A 24343-nucleotide genomic window follows, 5' to 3' on the forward strand; every position below is an offset into this window, starting at 1 on the left:
CCGCCTGTTGGCATAGAAACTGCCTCCACCGCTCGGTACAAAGTAACTGGAGACGTTTGGCGGAGTTCATGTGAAACGTGTTTGGATGATCAGTTACGCCTGAAAAACTATATACATGAGCGTGTTTATGTGTGTTCAGCATCTTTATATATGTTTTAATGTTCGCCATCGTTGTATTTTCTGCACTAATCTTTGCTTTCGCTAAACCAATGCTGCATTAGGTAAACTGGTGCAGTAGTCGATCTTTTTTTTTTCAAACACACGTCCTCGTTTTTGTGTTCAAGTTCCAGAAAATAATTTTACTGAAACTATATATATACCTGTACATATGAAAGATTCAGAAAAAAATATATTTTTTTCGTACATTTCCAAAGCAGTGCACGTTTTTGGATTACACGTGAAGGCAGCACTATGACCAACCAGCTGGCTGCAGCGCCGTCAGGTGATCTGCTCACGTGACCGTTCATTGACAGGCAAAAAGCAGCGAACACAACACGGCGACAAAAGCTAAGCTAAGGGAAAGAGTCACAGAAATTGTTTGGTTAAAACTCCATAAAGGCATGAGTAAGTCATCTCATTTTCATTATCTGCCTTGTACCTTTGGTGTTGATGAACTGTTGTTCTTGTTACGGGAGTTTACGGCAACTTTTACTGGTCGGACACGCTGATGCTTATGCTAACGGTAACTTGACTTTTGGGCTTCTGGAACGACAGAGAAAAGATCAAAAGATTTGGATCAAACAGTTGATTCCGTGACTGAATTGTTAAACATTTTTTTGTTCTAAATATAGTGTTTAGCTTTAAAAATAATCACCTATTTCCTTCGATAAATACAAATACAACAAAAGCTTTGTGTTATTTGTGAAAGCTTTACTTTTAAAAAAATTATGACTTTTTCTAAAAAAATGTCTACATTGAAAAATATGATTTTACTCTGTTGAGATAATGACTTTCTAGAAAAAAAGCTGAATTCTCACTGAAAAGTGTCTTTTTTTATCTAAAGGGAAACATTGTTGCAGCATTAAAAATAATGTTATACAGCTCTCTGGATCAACTCCCACACTGATTGCCACTATTTACCGTCCACCAAAACCAAACAAGAATTTTATCACTGACATTACTACACTCCTCACTCATCTGTATACACTATCACCAAATGTGATTCTCTTAGGAGATTTTAATATACACATGGACAATATCAATGACTCACTTACCAAAGACTTTACCTCCTGTCTGGACAGTTTTGGTTTTCAACAGTATGTCAACTTTCCCACACACAGTAAAGGACATATTCTGGACTTGATCTGCTGTATTGGATTATCACCAACAAACTGTAAAACCGATCTCCTCCCATACACAGATCATCTATTGCTTTCATTCAATGTTAACCTGTCATTTTTCAAATCCAACCCACAACGCATTATACATTTCCGTAAAATCAAGGACATTAACCCGGACAATTTAGAATCACTTATCAACAACCTCCCCAGTACTGATTGTCTTTCTACAACAGATGAGTTTTTGACACACTACAATACAAATCTCCATAACATTCTCAATATCCTGGCCCCACTCAAAACCCGAACTGTCTCCTTCAACCAAACAGCACCCTGGTTTACCCCTACCCTCAGACAACTTAAATCAAAAGGCCGTCAACTTGAAAGATTATATAGAAAAACTGGACTCGCCATTCATAAAGAAATGTACACTACCCACTTTCTCCATTACAAGGACTCAATATCCAAAGCCAAATCAATCTTCTACTCTGGATTAATCAGTTCCAATGAAGGCAACCCCAGATCACTCTTTTCACTCATTTCTAAACTCACTAAACCTGCTGACACTCTTCCCTCACATCTCTATTCCACTGATTTTTGTAATACTCTGGCCTCATTTTTTACATCCAAAATCCAACTTATCCACCAGCAACTCACCCCTTCAGCTGCTCCTAACCCTCCTTCTCCATTCTCCCCGGTTCCTACCCACCTATTCTCTGCATTCACATCCCCATCTGTCCACCAAATCTCCATCTTAATCCAGAAGTCCAAATCCTCTACTTGTCAGCTTGACCCTCTCCCTACTGTTTTAGTCAAAGCTTCTATCCCGGCCCTCTCCCCTCTCATCACTAACATTATTCAAACTTCCCTCTCTACTGGCATTGTACCATCTCATCTCAAAACTGCTGCTGTCACTCCCATACTGAAGAAACCTGGCTCTGATCCCTGCGACTTGAACAACTTTCGTCCCATATCAAACCTTCCGTTCATCTCCAAACTTCTAGAGAAAACAGTAGCTGCTCAACTTCACACCCATCTTTCCTCCAATAAGCTATACGAACAATTTCAATCTGGCTTCCGTCCCCTCCATAGTACTGAAACTGCCCTCCTCAAAATATGCAATGACCTTCTTCTCTCTGCTGACTCCGGTTCACTCGCCATCCTCCTCCTGCTTGACCTCAGTGCAGCCTTTGACACCATCTCTCACTCCATCCTCCTCGACAGACTCTCCTCCATTGGCATCACCAGCATCCCCCTCTCCTGGTTCCGCTCCTATCTTTCTGACCGCACCCAGTTTATCCAGCTCAAACGTTTTAGATCTCACCCCTTTCCCCTCACTTCAGGTGTTCCTCAGGGTTCTGTCCTTGGCCCATTGCTATTTCTAATCTATCTTCTTCCCGTGGGTAATATCTTCAGGAAACATCACATTCATTTTCATTGCTACGCGGATGACACCCAGCTCTACATCTCTACCAAACCTAATACCGTACTTCCACCATCCTCCCTAACCAACTGCCTGCAGGAATTAAAATCTTGGTTCACCTCAAATTTCCTCAAACTGAATAGCAATAAAACTGAATTCCTCCTTATAGGCACTAAATCCAATCTAAACAAAATAAACAACTTCTCCATTCCCTTCGAAAGCTCTTCCATCTCCCCCTCCCCTCAGGTCAAGAGTCTGGGTGTCATCCTTGATAGCACCCTCTCCTTCACCTCACATATCAACCACATCACTCGTTCTGCATATTATCATCTTCGAAACATCCACCGGCTCCGCTCTTCTCTCACTCCTCAGTCCACTGCTATACTTGTACACACCCTCGTCACCTCGCGACTCGATTACTGTAATTCCCTTCTGTTTGGTCTCCCTCAAAAAACCCTCCATAAGCTTCAGCTGGTCCAAAATTCAGCCGCCCGCATTATCACACTCACGCCATACATAAACCATATTACACCTGTCCTCCAACATCTCCACTGGCTTCCCATTTTACACCGCATTCAATATAAAATCCTGCTACTCACATTCAAATCCATTCATGACCTAGCCCCTCCATACCTATCTGACCTCATCCATATTCCTACGCCTGTCCGCTCTCTTCGTTCCTCCTCCTCTGTCCTCCTCTCTGTCCCCCCTGCTCGCCTCGTCACCATGGGAAATAGAGCCTTCAGTCGCTCTGCTCCCCAGCTATGGAACTCACTCCCCGCTGACCTTCGTAATACAGCCTCATTAACACATTTCAAATCCCGCCTCAAAACACATCTGTTTCGACAAGCCTATTCACTCAGACCATAAAGCCATTGTTTTATTTATTTATTTTGTTGTATTTTTTCTTATCTTATTTGATGTAGTTTTTTAACATTGTACTCGTGATTTTAACTGCTTGTTGTAAGGTGTCCTTGAGTTTCTAGAAAGGCGCCCACAAATAAAATGTATTATTATTATTATTATTATTATTATTAAGAAGTTAGATTTTTATTTTGAAAAACAAGACTTATTAAATGTAGCCTTTTGGGGGGTGGGGGGAACAACTGTTTTGTGAAGAAATACGTTTTTTGTGCCAATAAAACGTATTCCTTCCGTTATATTAAAACAATAAAAAATACACAACCAATAAAGAAATGAGGATTTATAAACAAACAAAAAAAGAAACATTCTTTTTTTTTTAATCTGGAATTGTGCTTTTCTCATATTGACCTTTTTTGGGGGGTGCGGCAGGGGCGGGGGCAATTTGGCATAACTCAACTCAACTGTATTTATAGAGCACTTTCAAACAGCCACGCAGCTTTATTGTCTTAATACTTTAATCTTGTAATTTAAGTATTTTTTCGAGGTGGTACTTGCTTTGAAAGGTGGTTTGTGTCACCTTGTAACGTATACGGAAACCATCCATCGAGTTAAACTGTTTTTACTAAGTGAGACTGTTATATTTGTTTCAGGTCGAGAAGATGCCAGTGTCGTACTTGGTCTTAGGGAAAGCTGACCTCTCTTAGCCTTCTCCTGCCCAATCCAAAATGGAGACAGCGTCCACGTACCCCTTCGGCTGCGAGGCCGAAACCTCACTGCGGGACCTCTTCGATTACTTCAAACGGTGCCTGAGGTGTGGCGAATGGGAGTTGGCCAGCGCCTGCGTGCCCCAGCTGGTTGCATCCACGGGGATCGTCTCGGAGAAAGTGCGGGAGATTATCAAGGCGGCCGTGTGCCATCCTTATCGTTTCAAGTGAGTTAAAGTGGGGTGATGTGTTGACGTTTTCATGCCGTCTTTGGCATTTATTGAACCACGCTGTGTCTTTCTAGATGGGAGTCTGTGGGCAGTCCACACAAGTTGGCTTGGTTTTGGCTGCAGGTTTTGGAGCAATGCACTGAAGAGCGGGTAACTAACATCTGACACGTACCTGTACACTGAGAGGACTTTTCCAATATTTGTTGAATGACCTTCCGTTAAATGAATTAGTTTATTGGATTCTTGCTGCATTGTGTGCAGGTGTGGACTCAACAAAAAGATAATCAATGACTTTGGGGAAGTCATTCATTATTTGAAATGCACTAAACTTAAGATTAAAATATCCTTTATTTGTCCCGCAATGGGGAAATTACAATCAGAATTCAGAAAGGAAAAACGCTGGGTAGGGAGAGGGAAAAAAAACCTCTTCCGAGGATAATTTAAGTCCATGATAAAAAAAAGACCCTAGCACATGAATAAGCATATGACAATTACAACAAGTCACAAGACATAACATGTATTAGGGGGAGGATGAATGGGAATGGGAAGGGGGGTGGGGGGTAACGCGATGCGGCCGAAGAAAAATGACCAGCTGCACGTTCGCCGTTGCGCTCCGCATTATCGAACCACGTCACGGGGGGAAAAAAGAACCGGAGCGATGAAGACGGTGATAACAAGGATGTGTATGCGCGTGTGTAAACTTGCCTGTAAAAAAAGAAAAAGAAAAAAAGCTTGCTCCAATCTTACAAAAAAACAAATTTTAAAAATTGGGAAAAATAACTGTTGTTTTTCTTTAAAAAAAAAGTAAAATATGTCTTAACCTATTTTTTGTAACTAGCATTTTTATTATTTCAACCACACATAGGACCATACAAATCTGAACATATGAATACAGAGGACGTCGTTCATTTCCACCCGTGTTTAGTTTCCTAACCTATTATTGATTTAAAAAAACAAAATGTTCTTAATTTATACAACCAAAAAATAAATGAAAAATGCCCCTGCACCACAAACATGATAGAATCATCGATGGTCATATCACGCAATTGTGCATTCTGACTTTGACCTTGATTTAATCATCCACGACAGGTCTCTCCCAGCGTCAAAAACGAGCTCGAGTTCCTGCTGCTGCTGGAACATCTGTGGTCCGAGGGTATCGAGGAGGTTCTTCTCCAGGTTCCACTTTTATTTTGCCTTATGAAGTCCTTTGGATATTCTCTTCAGATGCGTCTGAGCGTTCATCTTCCATGTCTCAGTAGCAGGTGCAAGAGGCGTTTGCGGGCAGAAACATTTCAAGTTCAGCGCACGCCGCCGTGGAGCGTTGTCTGCATACGTTACTGGAGAAGAAGAGGCCCCGGCTCGCGCAGTCGCTGACGTATTTCATGCAGGTAACAGAATTTGTGTCAAAGCCACAAAAGCCTTTGATCTAGAATCAATGAATGAGTAGAAATAAAAGTTTTATCGGGCGGCCCGGTAGTCCAGTGGTTAGCACGTCGGCTTCACAGTGCAGAGGTACCGGGTTCGATTCCAGCTCCGGCCTCCCTGTGTGGAGTTTGCATGTTCTCCCCGGGCCTGCGTGGGTTTTCTCCGGGTGCTCCGGTTTCCTCCCACATTCCAAAAACATGCGTGGCAGGCTGATTGAACACTCTAAATTGTCCCTAGGTGTGAGTGTGAGTGCGAATGGTTGTTCGTCTCTGTGTGCCCTGTGATTGGCTGGCAACCGATTCAGGGTGTCCCCCGCCTACTGCCCGGAGACAGTTGGGATGGGCTCCAGCACCCCCCGCGACCCTAGTGAGGATCAAGCGGTTAGGAAGATGAATGAATGAATGAAAAGTTTTATCTTGGAAACATGCTTTATTCATGTATGATCGGGACCTTTTTTCTTTCCTTTTCTCTTTTTTTTGGGGTGGGGGGGTGGTCTTTTTTTTTTTTTTTTAGCTACAGTCGGGCATGGACGACGCATCCCTTCAGAACATCTTCATCCTCCACTTGCTGACCAAACTTGGGAAGCCTGAAATGAATCCCGAGCGGCAAGACGAGTGGGTGGAAGAGATCTACGCTGTTTTAGCTGTGATGCCGTGCAGTCCAGGCGGAGGTAGCGGCCAGTTGGAGGCGCTGTGCGAGACGCTGTGGGCATCCAGAGGGGGGACCCTGAAGGAGGAGAGGGTCCTAAGCTCGCTGCTCCGGCCGCGATCCGACGCACTCGTCTCGGCGTACTGCTCGGCCGCGCAGAGGCTGCAGCGGGATCGTCTGCTGAGGAGTGCGCCCGACACGCAAGGTGCAGCCAAGTCTACTCATCGCTCGTTCGGTAAAAGCTTTGTAAACTAATAGCGTGTCGTTTGTCATCTCAAGCGCACCTGCCCGAGTTGGAGAAGTTGGCCCTCGGTCTGTGTTGCCACGGCGATCGTCCGTCCGCGTGGCAGATGATCTACTTTGAGTGCCTCAGCAGCGGGAAACACTTCCTGGAGTTGGTCATGGTAAGTGATTAAAAAAAAAAAAAGCAAAAATAAAGTGTCCTTGGGTGTCTTGAAAGGCGCGTATAAATAAAATTTATTATTATTATTATTATTAAAAAGACCTTGATAGAGAACCTCCCCAAGTACGGTAAAGCTGCATAGTCGCACATTTTTGTAGTGCATCCTGTTCGTCGTTAATTGCTGAAAATCTCAGCCAGCTTTTTTTTTTTGTGCTCAGGACAAAGCAATAAAAGTATCACTTAAGCATCTTCTGGTGGAATCTTTGCGGTGTTGGATTGATGGTGTTTTTGCATCTGCGTTTGAGATGTCGTTTTTTGATGGCGATCCTTGAATGCAGCTCGCGTGCTGTCAAAAGTGAAAGTCTTTCTGCTTCTCTCTTAATACTTTCTTGAAGCCCGTGTATTCTAATTTGTGTTACAATTTGCCTGTGTGACCAAACATCTGAAAACAACTTTTTATTTTTATATTATTATTATTTATTTTTTAATTGTCGCCATATTTTCATATTGCATTTAATTGAAAGATGTTTGTTGTTTTTTTTCTCTTTCTTCTTTTTACATACATTCTTGCTGCTGGAGGCTGTAAATGTCCCCAGTGTGGGACGAATAAAGGATATCTTATCTTATCTTATCTTATTTTGATTTAGGTGACGGCGCTGGATCTGATCAAACACGAGGAGTTTTCTCAGCTAAGGGACATGTTGCACTCCGAGTTCCAGCCCTTGTGTCGCCTGCTGCTGTTGCTGGGATGGACGCAGTGTAGTACTCTGAGCTCAGCTCACAGGCTGCTCGATGTCCTCCATCACCAGCAGGTCGGAAACAAATGTGTTGTTAAAATCAGCTCGCTAGTGTGATAAATGCATTGTTGTTAACATTGCGTAAATTAATCTTTTTTTTTTTTTTTTTTAGAGGTCAGCTAATGACTCAGTCCTGCAGGACTTTGCCAATCTTTTGTCCTCGCAGCTTGGCATACTAGAGTGGTGTAAAAACAACAACCCGTAAGTATTTAAAAAAGAATTGATTACATTTTTATTTTTGACTTATTTAACGGGCGGCCCGGTAGTCCAGTGGTTAGCACGTCGGCTTCACAGTGCAGAGGTACCGGGTTCGATTCCAGCTCCGGCCTCCCTGTGTGGAGTTTGCATGTTTTCCCCGGGCTTGCGTGGGTTTTCTCCGGGTGCTCCGGTTTCCTCCCACATTCCAAAAAACATGCGTGGCAGGCTGATTGAACACTCTAAATTGTCCCTAGGTGTGAGTGTGAGTGCGAATGGTTGTTCGTTTCTGTGTGCCCTGTGATTGGCTGGCAACCGATTCAGGGTGTCCCCCGCCTACTCCTCGAAGACGGCTGGGATGGGCTCCAGCACCCCCCGCGAGGATCAAGCGGCTCGGAAGATGAATGACTTATTTAACATGCGCCTAAAGTCATTCATAACTTACTGTCACAATCTCAACAAAAAGTACCAATGTGCTGGCTAATAATGTTTTTTAAGTTTTTTTTTTCTGGTCTGTGTAGATTTTCTTAAAATCAAGGTTATGGTAATCAGCAAAGGTTGAGTTACGTTAACTGCATTCTTTTTTGTGAATTTGCTGTTTTTTTACCCCCCCTACCCAAAACCCCATCAAAAGTGGCTTTGGTAGTTCTGCCGTATAGAATTTGTTGCCCTCAGTGTTTTTTTTTTATGCCCCTGTGGGTGGGTATAGAGGTGTTCCCACGGAGGCGTTGCTGGCTCAGCTGCACAGTCTGGACAATCACTCGGCCCTCTACATTCTCCACTCTTTGACTCCGCTGGCTCACTTTGAAGAGCGCCGCATTCTCGATCTGCTCCAGCAAACGCCAAATCCAGCAGGAAGTCAGTGCGCCGCTTTTCTCGATGACCCCCCGTCGCCTGCTTTCTGTCTCTTTGTCGCCACCGTTTTTCACTTTTGTACTGCAGACGACACTGAGGCGGTTTTGAGTCCTGCGGCGCAGAGGAGCGTCATTCTGTTCCGCGGCTTCTGCGCCATGAAGTACGCCATCTACGCTCTGTGCGTCAATGCGCACGAGAGCTCGGGATGCGGCCAGTGTCAAGCCAAGAGCCAAAGAGCAGCTTGGGAGGGGACGGACCCGAGCCTCGCAACCACTTCATTGGGAGGTTTGTACCAGAATAGTTAAATTGGTTGGTTATCCTCGGACCTAGGTACTTGGTAAGGTTGTCCTTGTTCCCCCTTTTAGATTGCCAGTCACTGTTCCAGCACTACCTGTCCGAGTGCCAACTGTACTTGGAGGCTGTGCCCGCCCTGTTCCGCCTTGAGCTGCTGGAGAACATCTTCTCACTGCTCTTCCTCTCCAGCGCCGACTTCGCTCCACAAAATCCTAAAGATGTGACCGTAAAAAACCCGGCATCCTCTTCGTTGGAGGAGATCGAGTCTCAGACCGAGGAGGACCTCACCAGTGAACCGGATCTGGCCCACCTGATCCGGGGCTGCAACGGCTTCTTGGCGGATGTGGCGGCCATGGAGGGTTTCCTGAAGTTGCTCAAAGAGGGCCTGGAGGGCATGTGTGTGGTCGGCCAGCAGGAGGGACAGGAGACGGGACGAGCGCTCCCCAGGGAGGCGGAGGTGGCGGAGAGCGTGGGCTGCTCCGTGGCCGCCGGGACCTTTGGCGCCCGCCTGCAGAGGTTGTCCAAGCGTACGGCCGAGGCGCAGTGGAGACTGCAGATCATCACAAGCAATCAGAGCGGCGGAAGCAGTGAGATGCTACAATTTGGGCATTTTTTTTTCTGTCTGGAATTATCTAATTTTGCTTCATTGGTCCAAAATGTTTTATTTCATACAAATAATGTCATATGACACCCCACCACTAGAGGGCAGATGGTAGATAATTGTCTATGAGTTTTTCGGACACTTCCAGTCAGTGTTTTTCTTTTTGCACAATATGTGTCTTGGCTCAAGGTTGGAAACTCTGGTTTACGAGTAAGAGTAATCCCATGCACATTCACAGTTCACAGTTTTTTTTAAAGCATTTTATTTGCATAAAGACCACCCAATGATGACTGCATGAACCGTCGAGATTTTGCAGGTTTTTTTAAGCTTTCAATATAAATTGAAATATAAATATGCAACATACATGGTCCATTCTTTTTTTTTTTCCCTTCAGAAGTGGTCGATTGTTCAGGCACGGCGTCCGCTCCCCACAGCTTGCTGATACCCGCCATGTTGTCTCCCCCGGAGTCTCTGCTCGTGTCCTGCATCCGGCGCGGTAACTTCATGGAGGCCCATCAGGTTACTATGGCAACAAGCACTTTTGACAACGCCTGAATTGTTCCTTCTTTAAACCACTCAATAAATGTTCCACAGGTGTCTCTGGTTTTTGACCTCGAGGCGTCAACTTCCTGCGGCGAGCTGGCCTTCATGGAATGCTACAAGGAAGTGCTAGTGGAGCTAGTCCGGGTGGAGCAGAAGATGGAGAGCCAGTCCATGTCATCATCCTCCTCGTCTTCAGAGGGCTTAGTCTCGGGCTCGGCCGCCGGCGCGGCACGCAGCCGGCTTGGCAGCAGCGGACGCTCCACTCTCCAGGCCATCGGAAGCGCCGCAGCCGCAGGTGAGACGTTTAGGTGTACGTAAAGAGGTGGCCAATTCATTGATAGAATGGACACTATAATTAGTATTATAATTTCTTTTTTTTTTTTTTTACTCAATTATGGAATTATGGACCTTTTATGTTTGGTATTGTCGTTCCCTGCAGGCGTGGCATTCTACTCCATTTCCGACATAGCCAATCGCCTCCTCAGCACGCCCTCCCACCCTCTCCCGACTCTGCAGGAGGGCTACTGGACCAGCGGGTGCTCGCCTGAGGCATCCGGACGGGTGGGCGTGCTCCTGGAGCAGCTCAGCCCTCCCGCCATGGCCGCCTTCGACCTGGCGTGCTGCCACTGCCAGCTTTGGAAGACATCTCGGCAACTGCTGGACACTGCTGAGCGTCGCCTCAGCAGCAGCCTGGAGGCTCGTGGTATGCATACTACGACAGTTTGGAATAGCCCTCGAGAATTATTTTTTAAAAAAAGAGGGAAAAAAACCCCACAACAAATTCACTCTCCAAAGCCAGTTTCAATTCACAATAAAGACATTGAAGTTGAGTGGACTATATTTGCAGATCCACAAAAAAAGACACAAGAAGCCATGCTGGAAAAAAAGATAAGAATGCTCCCATTTATGTTTAAAGCGGTTGTTTTGGTTTCGTAGATTTTGGAAAAAAATTCATCTCTCAAAAACAGTTTCACTTGACGTGACATTTGGGAGGCATTTCAACCATGATGAGTCTCGCCAAAAAAAAAAATCTTGAATCTGAAAAAACATTGAAAGGATCAATTTTGGCTATGTCGCGCCCTCTGGGGCAATAAAAAAACAAAACAAAACAATAAAAACTGATACTTGACAGATGGATGATGCCAAATTACCAAATTTCTTTTTTTGTCACCGTGTGTGGGTGGAGCATGACTATGACATCGTCATCAACGTCTGGTTTCCTCAGGTGTCCGAGTGGACCCCCGAGAGCCTCATCTCGAGAACATCTGTGGATTTCCTCTGTTCCTACAGCAGATCGGCAAGATTCTGAATCACCCAACAACCAGTAAGAAGAGCTCAGTCAAAATGGCGGGTGAGTCGACAGTGTTGTAAGGCCGCTTGCTTGCAAAAATGGCTGCCGATAGTGACCGTCGCTTGCGTTCTTAGAAGGTGCCGCGGGGGAGGAGCAAGTGTGCGCCAATCCGTTTGGCTGCTGCATCCAGGAAGTACTGCTGTGTTGCCACACGACGCTCAGCGAGGAGTGCATCGCCGCCCAACTTGCTCTGATGCAATGCTTGGAGAGCACCTTGGACATCCTCGGCTCTGCAACCAATGTAGTGGGTCAGTACGGTAATCATCCTAACTCCTTATGAAGCTTTGTCCGTTTGTGAAAATCAGCAAATAATGAATTGAGGCCTCTCGAAAAGTGGTTTGTAATTACCTGTGGATGCCACAAGATGGCAGCAAAGCACGTGTGATAATCCAATTGGATTTAATTTTAAATGTCTTTTCGTGCTGCTGCATGAACAATTTTGAGCTTGATGGCCTTCAGCTATCTGATTGGTGGACAGTGGAAAATAAAACAATTGTCTGTCTCTTTTTTTATTTTATTATTTATTTTTTAAGAGGGCGTCGCGGCGTCGTCAAGCTCCCTCATGGCGCTGCTGTCGGAGCAGGCCAGCCTGAAGGCTTCCGAGCTGGACACTCACCCGACGCGTTGCGGCATGAAGCAGCTACTCCGTTCCCTGGACCCGTTGTGCCCCTTCGAGCCCAACGGAGATCTGGCCAGGCCCGACTTTGTGCGCAGGTTTCTGCACTACGTCGACACGCTGGCGGCCGTGCTGGTGCGCAGCCTGGGCTCAGAAGGTTTGCGGCCAATCAAAGGCGATGAAAGGAGAAGTTATCGTTGGTTTCTTACGCCTCGTCTCTTTCAGACCAGACAAGTGAGGTGAAGCTGGGGAATCCGTTGCTGGTGTTGCTTCAAGCTCCATCGCAGCTTCTCTCCTACCTGCTGTTTGAACGCCAGGTGTCTCCTGACAGGTATGCTCGCTTTCGGCAAGCTTGTTGACTCAATTATATTTGTATCTATAAACTTACTTTTATTTTTACTATTGATCTTTTATGTTTGTGCATTAACCCTCATATTATGTTGAAAAAAAATCACATTGATTATGTTGTGGGTCATTTTGACCCGCACTGTAAAAATCCACACAAAATAGTCAAAAAACAGGTTACACCAGTAACAACTTTGTTTAAGATGATGTAAACATTCAAATAAGAGACAGACAACAGATTTTTAATCCCAAAAGTATATTTAATAGTTTAAATTTCTTGACCAAAATAAACTACTGCCCTCTATAGGCTGCTATTGCTGCTGCGGGAGGCGGGGCTTGGCCTCAGCATCCAGCAGGTGATAATCCAGCGATGCTGCAAGGTCCTGCATGTGGGGACAACGTTCCCAGAGCCGGACCGGGATTCCATTCAGGCTAGAAAAGACGATGCTCTTTTCAGTGTGTCTGCTTTGACTCTGTCGCTCCAACGCCACGCCGGGGAGCATGCTTCCACGCTCGGCATGGCCGAGCTTCCGTCCGACGCCAGCTCTGAGTCCATATCTTCGGAGGATGCCTCCACCACCAGCTCCACCTCCTCCGCCAACCTCTCCGCCTCACCAGCCACGTCCCCGCCGTCATTTTTACTCACGCCGTCCGCTCTGGCATTCCTCAAATCACGCTCATCTTTGGTGGCAGCTCTGGTGTGTTTGTGTGCATCCAAAGGAGAGGGCCCCCGCTCTCAGCCCACGGGCTGGTCGGGATACTTCCGCAGTGGCCGCAAAGAGCCGCTGCTAGATGGCGAGCAGATTTCCCGTGAGGCGGACGCGCTCCTCCAGGCCTTCCCCGTACTCCGAGCGTACCTGCGCGCCATGGGTGAACCGTTACTAGGCCCCTCCTTTTCTGACGACGACGGCCTCGGCGCATGGGTGTGCGGAAAGCCCCTGGTCGGGCTCCTGCTGGCCGGGCCTCGGGAGGAAGCCGCACGAGGGGTCGCCGCCGATGCCTTCCAGCAGGCCCTGGCCTCCAAGGATGTGGACCGAGCTCTACGGCTGCTGGAGCTTTACGGGCCTGATTGGGGTCAACAGGGGGAGCTGAGGGACCGCCTGCTTGCCTGGGCTGCCTTAGAGGGTGAGGACACACACACACACACATAGAGCTGCATTGCACCCTTTCCAGTACGGATCGGACGTACTACAATGAGATGAGGGCACCCTATAGATGTCACCACTTCAGCCAAAAGATTTTTCATCCCTTGAAGGCGACGAGGAAGGCGTGGGCCACGTCTTCCGAGTGCAGGACGCCAATCTGCGCGCCCGCGTGGCCCTGCAGGCCATGGAGCGCTGGCCCCTCTCGGCCTGTACGGAGCTTCTGGACTTCTGCCTGGACAATGACGACGATACGGACGCCTCGCTGAGAGACGACCTACTGCGGAAAAAGAAAGAACTGGACATCTACCGCCGGGTATTGTTATAGAAACTGTCTCTGCTATCAAAATGGAGCTCATCAATTACTTCTTTCTCTGGTGACAGATGTTAGCCTTACGCCCGCCGTTGCCGTGGGTTACCTGGCAGGAGCTGAGGGCTGAGTCAAAGGCTAGCTCTGAATCCATGCTTGCCCGGATGCTGGAGGCCAAGGTGTGTGTGCCTCTCACCTTTAATGAACAGACTCCCCAAAAAAAAATAAAAAAATAACACAGAATTATACTTTCTGCAGGAGTTTTCACTCTGCGCCCAGTGGGCCAAGCTTTATCCCGTGAGCGAGCAATCGAGACTGCAGCTGCAGACTGAGCATCTGCTGCACCTGCTGGACAAGGAACAGACTGATGAAGCCTTCCAGGTACTCGCTTTGTGCTCGGAGGGGACGGACAGAGCGAAAAGAAAAAGGGTAACTGAAAGAGGCAACGATAGCAAACCCTGCTGGGAGTTGATTTGAGAGGGTACAGACACAGAAAAGAGAAAGAGACAACAGCAATAAAAACCAAAAAAAAAAAACATGCATATATTTGGGTTTGGAGGAGGCTGTATGTATAAATATTCGTTAATCGACAGTAAATCTCTCCTCTGATGTCTCATGCTAATTTATGTTAGCCCATCAATAACTATTTCATTTGGGTGTTAGCATTAAGCTGGCGACACACCAAAAACAAACTGTTTCACACTTACAGTAACGCTTACAGTATTTTCTTGTACTAAAAGACAACGATAGCATCAATGATACCTTCAGCTACCAGAACCCTGACATCTGTCCATTAAAAAAAAAAAAAGTCCTGCTAATGTTCTCTTTTGGGCGGCCCGGTAGGCCAGTGGTTAGCACGTCGGCTTCACAGTGCAGAGGTACTGGGTTCGATTCCAGCTCCGGCCTCCCTGTGTGGAGTTTCCATGTTCTCCCCGGGCCTGCGTGGGTTTTCTCCGGGTGCTCCGGTTTCCTCCCACATTCCAAAAATATGCATGGCAGGCTGATTGAACACTCTAAATTGTCCCAAGGTGTGAGTGTGAGTGCGAATGGTTGTTCGTCTCTGTGTGCCCTGCGATTGGCTGACAACCAATTCAGGGTGTCCCCCGCCTACTGCCCGGAGACAGCTGGGATAGGCTCCAGCACCCCCCGCGACCCTAGTGAGGATCAAGCGGTTAGGAAGATGAATGAATGAATGTTCTCTTTTATCCTGATTAGCTTCTTGAGGGTCTTGCGTGCGGCTTGGACGTTTGCGAGCGCGCCTTGGACCGCCGCCCCGGCTTATCCGCCTGCCACTTTTTGGCCGACTACATGACGCTGCACTTCCAAAGCCAAGTGGCCCCAGCGCGTCGACGACACATCCACACCCTCAACTTGGGCTCCAAGGTGTTGTTGGCTCTGCCGCCGCCCGCCCGCCAGAACTACTTCCCCTTGCTGTCGGAGCCCCTGCTGATGTTGGAGCAGATGCTCATGAACCTGAAGGTGGACTGGGCCGACGCGACCGTGCGCACCCTGAGGAACCTGCTGGCCGGCCAAGAGGCCGGTTTCGGGCCGGAAGCCGTCGACAGGCTTCTGGCCGAGTACGCCCGCAAGGCCTTGGACTTCACATGCGCGCCTCGAGAGTGGTCACGATCCGGTTAGTGATGATTCTGTCGAAAGTGATGCTATTTTGATCAAGGATTGGTTTTGAAAACTCAGCCAGGAAATGCAGTTTCACATAAGGCCATGAAATTGAGGTGGCATGTCAAACCTGAGTAAGCCCTTCAAAAAAGCCAGTTCTATGATAAACGCCGTCTTCTTTTTCTAGACTCTGTCATCAGCCTGCAGGACACTCTGACGCAGTGCCCCGCTCAGGACAGCAGCGTTTTATCGTCCACTCGTCTGGACTCTTCAACGCCCTCCTCAGCAAGTAAGTCTGCACTTGCCATTGGACTTGACGTGACACACTCCCCGATTCCCCTTCAAAATTGATTGCCGTCTACCCCCCGTTATAGGCAGCACGCCCACGCACACCTCCTCGACAAACAGCGGCGACAGAGAGCGGGACCGAAGCTCAGCAGGGAGGAAGCGGTCCTCGCCCGCCAAATTCCAGCCGCCCGAACAGCCCCCGGATCGAAAGGACTGGGTGCCTGACACCAAGCGGCTCGTGTGCATGGTCTGCCGGCGGGAGAGGTTTACCATGGTGAGCGATAGGGCGGAACAATTTTCGACCATTTTAATGTATTCATTCATTCATTCATTCATTCATTGCGATTGTGATTTAATGGACAATTATTTTTCCGATATAGAGAAAATAATCATATTTACACATCTGAAAAATAGAGCCAACCGACTGATTGAAATGAGTATTTTTGTTTTCTCTCCTTCCAAATTGCAGCGTTTGAGATTTGAAAATAGGAATGTACTACATTGAGATGTCGGTTTGATTTTTGATTGCTCAGGCCTGGTGAGCTCCTTTGTTCCTTTTAACACCGCTAGATGGGCCCGCTCCTTTTCACAAAGCCTGTTTTTCTGAGTTCTATTTAAACAGCAGTTTCTTTAGTTGAAGTCTTTTGGTCCCATCTTCCCCGAACTTTTGAAGGCATGCACCCCCCTTCAACGTTGTTAGCGGTTTGGTGCACTCCTTCTCGCTAATTTCTTTTCAGTGTCTCTTAGCCGTAGTGTTTGAAACACAATGTGTGTGAAGTCTCTTTATCAGACTTGATAAGCCAACCACCACTTTCAAATTCCTGACAGAGTTGGTGCACCATCTCAAAAAAACAGTTATTCAAATTTATTTTGTGTCCCTTGAAAGGTTTGAGGAATATCAGTCTAAGAGACTAAAACTGAAAGACGCTGACATTTGAATTTTTTGGCGAACAAAGCAAAGTAAAAGTGTCACGAAGACACTGTTGATGTCACGCACCCCCTGGGGTGCATGCCTGATCCTGCCTACCATAATTAAACAACTGTATCAATAATTGCGACAGTAATGAATAGAGCGTCTCTGTCGTCAGTTCAACCGGCGGCATCACTGTCGGCGTTGCGGTCGCCTGGTGTGTCAAGCTTGCTCGGAGCGCAAGATGGCCGTCGATGGATGTCCCGGAGAGGACGTCAGAGTGTGTGACCAGTGTTTTGCCTACTTTCATCCAGAGTGAGTCGAAGATAATGCTCAGGGCACCTTTGTGTTTCTTTTTGGACCTTTTAACAGATGTGGTGTCATTTAATCTTTGTAGTTAATCCATCTTTTACCTATGTGCCATTAATACAGTTTTGGCATTAGGGTAACGCCCCAATTTTTGTTTTAGGCAGAGTAAAATTCTTACATTTAACTCTGAGACTGCATAAATGTGCCCATTGTTAAGCTCAATCAATAAAAGACGTGTGGGGGGGGGGGTGATGGGAAGAAAGAAAGCAGGAGAGAGGTTTTTCAAAGTCATGCAAATATTGATATATAATTTAAGACATGAATACATTCAAATGCTTAAGATGTAAAAAATACGAAAAAAATGTTACATAAAAACATAATTTCATTTGCCGTTTGTGTGCTGCCTGCTATTTTGTGATTGATTAATTCCGAACACAACCAAATCCCCCGATATAAGAGGCTATGATCATTCCATTTTTTTAAATTTTCCTTTCCCTCAATAAGTTTGTTGTTGTTGTTGCTTTTTACAGCTTATGGTCACATTGAATGCTGTCCAAAGTTTTGAAATTATTAACTTTAGTTTTTTAAAAATTTTAAACAGTATGAATATTGGTAGGTAACTATCACAATGCGTAACTATAAATCTAGATTAATATTTCATATTTAGTCAAACGTTATTTCTTTGTTCCCCTGCAGTTCTGACGACGAACTGGAACCAAGTGAAGGTAAATAAATCTAAATTGCCAACTTTTTGCCTTGTTTCTTTTTATCATTGACTTCATTATCATTTTATCATAACTGCACAGAATGTGAAAAGTGCAGCTTCCGATACGCTGGCATGCTTTTCTCTTGAGATGTGCTCCCCTTCCGTGCAGCGGCGGCGATCCCCTCCTTGACGGAGGACGCCCTCGACGGCATGTTGCACCTGCCCGAGATTGCCCCCAGACAGATCAGGCTCTCCATGGATCCCGTCGAAAACCAGCAGTTGCGTGACGAGTTCTACTACGAGCAGGTTTGCATTGGAAAATGCCCCCCCCCCCAAAAAAAAACAATCCGTAAACACCAACGTATCAAAATATGAGCTCCCGTGAGCTTTTACAACCTGCAAATATGTGACGTCACTGTGAAAAAGACTCAATGCGTGTTCGCTCAACTCACTGGGTACTTTATTTCCCAAGGCGCCCAGTGCCCACTTGTGCGTGGCCATCTTGTCCCTGCACGGCGACCAGACGGCGTGCGGCCACCAGCTCATCGACCACTGTCGCTCACTCTCCCGCAAGCTGACCAACCCGGAGGTGGACGGTTGCCTACTGACTGATATCATGCGGCAGCTGCTCTTTAGCGCCAAGCTCATGTTTGTCAAAGGGGGCCGCAACCAGGACCTGGCCTTGTGTGACAGGTGAGGACTTCAAATGTGGTTCGGGTTCCTGTTTGAATGGGGAACTGGTTTCAACTCACCCCCCCCCCCCCCCAAACGACCAATTATAGTCTTTGCGTTTTTTTTTTTTAACACTTCAGTGCTATTGGTCTGTCCCGACACATTGTAAATTTTACGAGTGACAAAACGCTCGAGTCTTGCCAGATGTCAATTGTTTTCACTCTTGTCGCCTGCTGGTCGTTCCGCAGCTACATCAGCAAAGTGGACGTGCTGAAGATCCTGGTGGTGGCGAATTACAAACACATTCCCTCCCTGGATGACATCCTCGAGACGATGGCCGTCACGCGGCTCCGAAACCAGCTCCTGGAAGCCGAGTATTACCAGCTGGCGGTGGAGGTGAGAGACGCGCAGCACGCATTGGCTCCCCAAAAATGTCACCGTACCACTCACTGCATTGTGGTATTTTCTGAAAGGTGTCCACCAAAAGCGGGCTGGACCCCGGCGCCGTGTGGCAAGCGTGGGCCATGGCCTCCTTGAAGGCCGGCAGTTTGACGGCGGCTCGGGAGAAGTTTGCACGGTGTCTGAAGGCCCCCGTGGACCGCAACCAGATCAACATGGGCCCCACGCTGCTGCAGGAGATTGTCAAGCACCTGGAGACCACCGTCAGACCCGTCTCCGCTTCGGTACACGCGTCTCTTTGTGTTTACCACCAAGCCAGGCGCCACCTTCTCATCCTAGACTTAATTTTTGGCCTCCCAGGCCCTATGTAGTCTGCCTAGCAACAAGTGTCGATACCCTCATGCGACTTTTCTCATTGGTTGTATGTCAGGTTTTGATTCTGAATCTGCGTCCATTATAACTTTGTCCACGTGTTTCCCCCGAAGTCTTTGAGCGAGGACATCTTGGCGCCGCTGCAGGAGCTGGAGGAGGCACTGAGCGAGAGGTCCGAATGCCCGAGGCGCATCCTCCACCAGGAGTGCCTCTACTACCTGAATGCGTACGCTACTCACCTGGCGCTGGTCAGCTTCCACATGCGCCACGACGCCATGACGGAGGCCATCTCGTACCTCCTGAACAAGGCCAGCTTCCATTTTGTTGTGACCCTCACTTGAAACCCCAGTCTTGATTTGAAGCTCTAACACCTGCACTAACCCTTAATTTGACACCCTAAACCAGGGGTGTCCAAACTTTTTGCCAAGTGGGCCAGATTTTATGTGGTAAAATGTCGGGGGGCCGACCTTGGCTGACATTCTTTACATTGAACAACAATATTGTTCAAGAAATTTTAGTAAGCCAGTCTGTTTCACATTTCCATTTTTATTTTAATTTCAACAATCTTAAGAATTTATTTTGGTTCATTTGAAACAGGTATATCACATGCAACTGCTTATTCACTTGACTTTTTCTTAAACAGAAGTCTCCTGAGTGCAAATTGATTGATTTGAAACATAAAATGTATCACCATGACTTTTCAATAGTCACAAAACCTTTGACTCGAACAACAGGGAAATGAACAAGCAATACACATCCACAACTGCAAGGATCATTTGAAATATGACATATCAGTCAATATAAACACGGAGTGATGTCTTGTTAACTCGTGAGTGATGCCCTCTAGTGTCTAAATGCTATTACTCATTTAGTGAATGATATTACTCATTTAGCCACTAGAGGGAAGCAGTACTCTATGAAACATCACTCACCAGTCCACGAGACCTCAGTCAATTCAACACGTGTTCCATTGCGCCCAACCTGCGGGCCAGACGGCACTGACTTTATGACAGGGGCCGAGGGCCGGATGAAATTCGACCACGGGCCGGATTTGGCCCGCGGGCCGCACTTTGGACATGCCTGCCCTAAACCCATCTTGAAACCCTACCCAGGCTTCAAAGTAACCCTAAATTGAGTCAAGGATGATTGTTTAAAACCCTAACCCCAGCTTGGACCCCAAAATTGAAACCACTGTCCCTCAATGGGTTAAAACCCACAATCGAATGCCCCATCACGTATCTGCCAAGACTGATCGTACTCACTAGTCTCCTCGCCGCCACCTCAGGACGCCCCGGATGAGGTGTTCTTGGAGGGCGTTCTGCAACCGGCCCTAGAACGAGGGCGTCTGGGAATGCTCCAGGACGTCCTGGAGAAGCTGGACCCGAGCCTGGAGGCGTGCAGCCGCTACCTGATCGCCTCTTGCCAGTGGCTTCAACGGCGCGGCTACTTCCACACACTCTACCAGATCCAGCAGTTCATGATGGTGCGTCATGGCCTGTTTTCAGCGCAAAATGAAATTTGAAGGAAAACATTTGGGGGAAGCCAGCAACTGTATAAAAAAGCCCTGCTATGTCTTATATCTCTCTAGAATTTTTTGTTTCTGGCAAAGTCATATTTTTAAACCCTAAACTTTGCTTGGAACGTTAATTTGAAACCCTAACCAAGGTTAAACTGATTTGAAACCGTACCCTTTGTTCGGAACCCTTATTTGAAACCAATCTGTGACGACTACGAGAGTGTGAAGTAGCCTTTCCGTGTACAGGATCACGTGCGTGCGGCCATGACCTGCATCCGCTTCTTCACTCACGGAGCCACTTCTTACCAACAGCTGGGTGACCAGCAGGTACACACACACACACACACACACACAGTGACACTTGCTTCACTTTTTCTGTGTGTGCGCTTGTGTGGCTGTCTGTGTGTGTCAGCGGTGGTTGGTGCGAGCCAAAGAGCACCTGAGGACGTATCTGCAAGAGCAGCAATCTCGTGGCGCTGTCAGGAGGAAATTGTCCCAAGGAGGCTCCTTCAAAAAGACGATGTCATCAAGTGACGTGTCCAGGTCTGTCTTAACACACTGCACGTGGGCAATAATCCCACCCGCCAACCAAACCCGTGTCGCAAAACGCCACGTGTAACCCAAGAGAATGACACTTTTGTCCGCTATCTTCATGCTTTTGCTAACGCATCATGAGGAAAGGGCAATCTTGCAACGTCTGCTGCGATTGTCTCAAGTAACCACTGTACTTGGATGCATATATTCTTGATCCTCAGCAAAAAAAATAAAAATCAAACTTTCTTTTTGTCTTCAGGCACGTGAACACCATTGAGCTGCAGCTGGAGGTGACCCGCTTCCTGCACCGTCGCGAGACCCCGCTTGCGGCCGGGTCCGGACCCCTGCCCACTTTATTCGGGGGGAGCCCCGTGAAGGTGGAGGTGGCCTGCAAGGTGATGTGTCCAACAATCTTCTGATTTTGACTCGATTGTACAGAACTTTTTATGCAGCTGTGCTTTGGTTGTTTTTAAAGTGCTCCATCAATTGAGTTGGCTTACATAAAGTCGCTAGATTATTTTTCACCAACCTTTTTTTTTTAATTTGATTTTTCTTTTAGTTCTTTATTTTTTTGAAACCAGTTTTTGAGTTTGTGAGTGTTGTCGTTTGTTTGTCTTCAGGTGATGCTTGGGGGTAAAAATATCGAGGAAGGTTTCGGCATTGCCTACCGAGTCATACAGGTGAGCTCCAGAATATTTTTTTTAAACTCCATAATGTATAATGCTTATTATAAACTATGCGGTTTTCACTGCCAGCAAGTAGCCTTCATATGTCAAGTCTCTGCTCGCAAGTCTAAGCACAAAAAAAACCCCAAAACCAAAACGATTACGAATGCCAACCATTATGTGTTTGTTTTTGTGCAGGACTTCCAGCTGGAGGCCCAGGCGGTGTACGTGCGCGCCGGACAGCGTCTGATCCGCCACAGGAAATTCGCAGCGGTGCGCCAGCTGCTCAAGTGCGTCAACGAGTCGGGCACGGCCACCAAGAGTGATGGCGACGCTCTGATCCTCAGCTGCGTGGAGGCGGCCGATAAAGGAGCAGCCGACGTAAGACACAGATCAGGATTATGGTGGAAAAAGGGGACGTGGTGATATTGGTGTTTTGATTTGTTTTTGTGCTAAGGCCAAAGAGCTGGAAAGTCTCATTCTGGAGACCAAGAGCACGGAAAATAAGGTAAGGCATTTGCTTTTAAATGTGTTTACATCAAATGGGCATTCTTTTTGTAATTTTGATAAGCAAGACATTGCCTTTTTTTGGGGGGGGGGGGCGGGCAACCTTTCATGCATGAGACTATTAAAAAAAATAATATCAATGACTTACTCAGATCAAAGCCTACCTGCTTTGCAACAAGTTGCGTCCTGCCTACCTGCTGGCTGTCAAAATGGAGGCGAGCAAGGCCGGCCCTCTGGTGCAGAACGTCCTGCGGGCAGCGGAGGCCGCTCAGGACTCTGTGATGCAAAACATCTGCCGCCAGTGGCTGCAGGAGCACCAACACCAAGGGAACAGCAAGCAGCGAGCAGGATCGGCACGACCCAACAACCAGGTCAGGTAACGGAAAATATTGAAAACCTAATTGAAGAGTACTGACTGTATTAACTATAAGAAAAGAAAAAAAAACCACACACAACTATCTGACCACTGTTACGTAACAACACTGCCTTCCCCAGTCCCCTAGAGTCACTCGTACACAGAATCCATCTACCTCAACTAAAAAGGGAAAAAAATCCATCTTACCTTTCCTCAAAGAAATCTTGACAGATACAATGTGTGGACACAAGTATTGGGACACCTACAGGAAGTACAACGGAAGACTTCCTACTAGATCCCCAAAATTAGCTTGGTAGCACTCCCAGGAAGTTGGGGGGGGTCACCTCGATACCAGTTTTGCCTATCAGTATGATATTTTGTGGACATGTTTCTCATATCACAATGTACAAAATAGTCTGAAAGACACTTGCCTGAAAATGAACAAGGTAGCCAACTTGTTTTGGAGCAGCCATTTTATTAGGGGCAATTCCAAGCCTCGAAAGTTAGAAAAAAATGGCTGCCTGAAACCAGTTTCATCTAGCGATATAGAATTGAGTGGACATGTTGATCATAACATGACACACGAAAAAAAGTCTCAACAACCCCATATCTGGAATTTAACGCGAGGTGAGCCAATTGCTTTGCAGCCATTTCAGGGGAAATTCCAAAAAAATATATATATATATGTATACATATATATACTGTGTGTGTGTATATATATATATATATATATATATATATATATTCCTGCATTCATGAGGAGGTGCGTCTCATTACTTTTGTCCACATGCCAATGTTTAGTTTTAAAGTGTTTCTGTGAATTGTCAAGACACAAGAGACTCGCTTGGAAATGATGCTGTGGATCAATTTTATTTCTTCTTCTCAAATGAAGAAATCGCATTCAATTTGTCTTTTTTTTACGTCTCTCGTGTTGTGATCATGTTTGGTATCTCCCTTGCTGACGCTCAATTTTAGACGATCTTTTACGTCAACAGCTGACTCAACTATAGTTTCACTTTCAAAGGGATTCCCCCTCCCCCTTCTTGCCGCCTTTTATTCATGTCAAGAAAAAAGCCACTTTTGAGATGCATCAGAGACGCACTTGCACTCTCATCCGCTCACTGATGCACTTTATACTCAGAGTTGAAAGTCATTATCCTCTTGCACAAACGGCTCGTGAAATGACTGCTTTGATGGGAATGTAAGCACATGTGATTTTTCTAATGATTTTTGATTTGTTGTATAATTATGTTGAATAATAAAAAAAATGGAGGCATTATTTACAGTCCCAGAGTTCTCAACCCGTTCCATTATATATATATTTTTTTAAACAATGAACTTAAATGTGGTGTTACAACTACGTATTTGCAACCATATAGAGCTATGTATAAACATTCTATTCTTTCAAATTGGATTTTAGAACATTTCAAAATGTAATTCAGTTGGATATTATTATTCATTTATTTCTTC

General features: G+C 46.4%; 1 protein-coding gene across 5 annotated transcripts; it reads left to right on the forward strand.

The window, feature by feature from the left end:
• Positions 1 to 430: 430 nt before the first annotated feature.
• Positions 431 to 24164, forward strand: zfyve26 (zinc finger, FYVE domain containing 26). 5 transcript variants are annotated; one of them, XM_052087006.1, is made up of 41 exons: positions 431 to 564; positions 4215 to 4495; positions 4573 to 4648; positions 5588 to 5674; positions 5758 to 5886; positions 6437 to 6776; positions 6851 to 6975; positions 7622 to 7786; positions 7884 to 7972; positions 8676 to 8824; positions 8909 to 9106; positions 9187 to 9702; positions 10111 to 10235; positions 10311 to 10554; positions 10699 to 10962; positions 11485 to 11610; positions 11688 to 11858; positions 12144 to 12383; positions 12452 to 12557; positions 12879 to 13696; positions 13827 to 14029; positions 14098 to 14202; positions 14282 to 14404; positions 15239 to 15656; positions 15828 to 15929; positions 16015 to 16202; positions 17017 to 17153; positions 17844 to 17872; positions 18023 to 18159; positions 18326 to 18546; positions 18774 to 18921; positions 18999 to 19208; positions 19410 to 19604; positions 20582 to 20779; positions 21059 to 21139; positions 21225 to 21355; positions 21606 to 21741; positions 21967 to 22026; positions 22210 to 22392; positions 22469 to 22519; positions 22671 to 24164. In XM_052087006.1, exons 2-41 carry the CDS (start codon positions 4290 to 4292, stop codon positions 22896 to 22898), a joined length of 7458 nt encoding a protein of 2485 aa, XP_051942966.1. In that variant the 5' UTR covers positions 431 to 564; positions 4215 to 4289; the 3' UTR covers positions 22899 to 24164. The 5 variants fall into 5 exon arrangements, with proteins under 5 accessions (XP_051942966.1, XP_051942963.1, XP_051942965.1 ...); XM_052087003.1 differs by lacking the exons at positions 20582 to 20779; positions 21059 to 21139; positions 21225 to 21355; ... (3 more) ...; positions 22469 to 22519; positions 22671 to 24164 and having other exon boundaries at positions 18002 to 18159; positions 19410 to 19693; XM_052087005.1 differs by lacking the exons at positions 20582 to 20779; positions 21059 to 21139; positions 21225 to 21355; ... (3 more) ...; positions 22469 to 22519; positions 22671 to 24164 and having other exon boundaries at positions 11485 to 11583; positions 11685 to 11858; positions 18002 to 18159; positions 19410 to 19693.
• The last annotated feature ends 179 nt before the right edge of the window (positions 24165 to 24343 follow it).

This window comes from Hippocampus zosterae, chromosome 14 (assembly GCF_025434085.1).
Source record: "Hippocampus zosterae strain Florida chromosome 14, ASM2543408v3, whole genome shotgun sequence".
Lineage (NCBI taxonomy): Eukaryota > Metazoa > Chordata > Actinopteri > Syngnathiformes > Syngnathidae > Hippocampus > Hippocampus zosterae.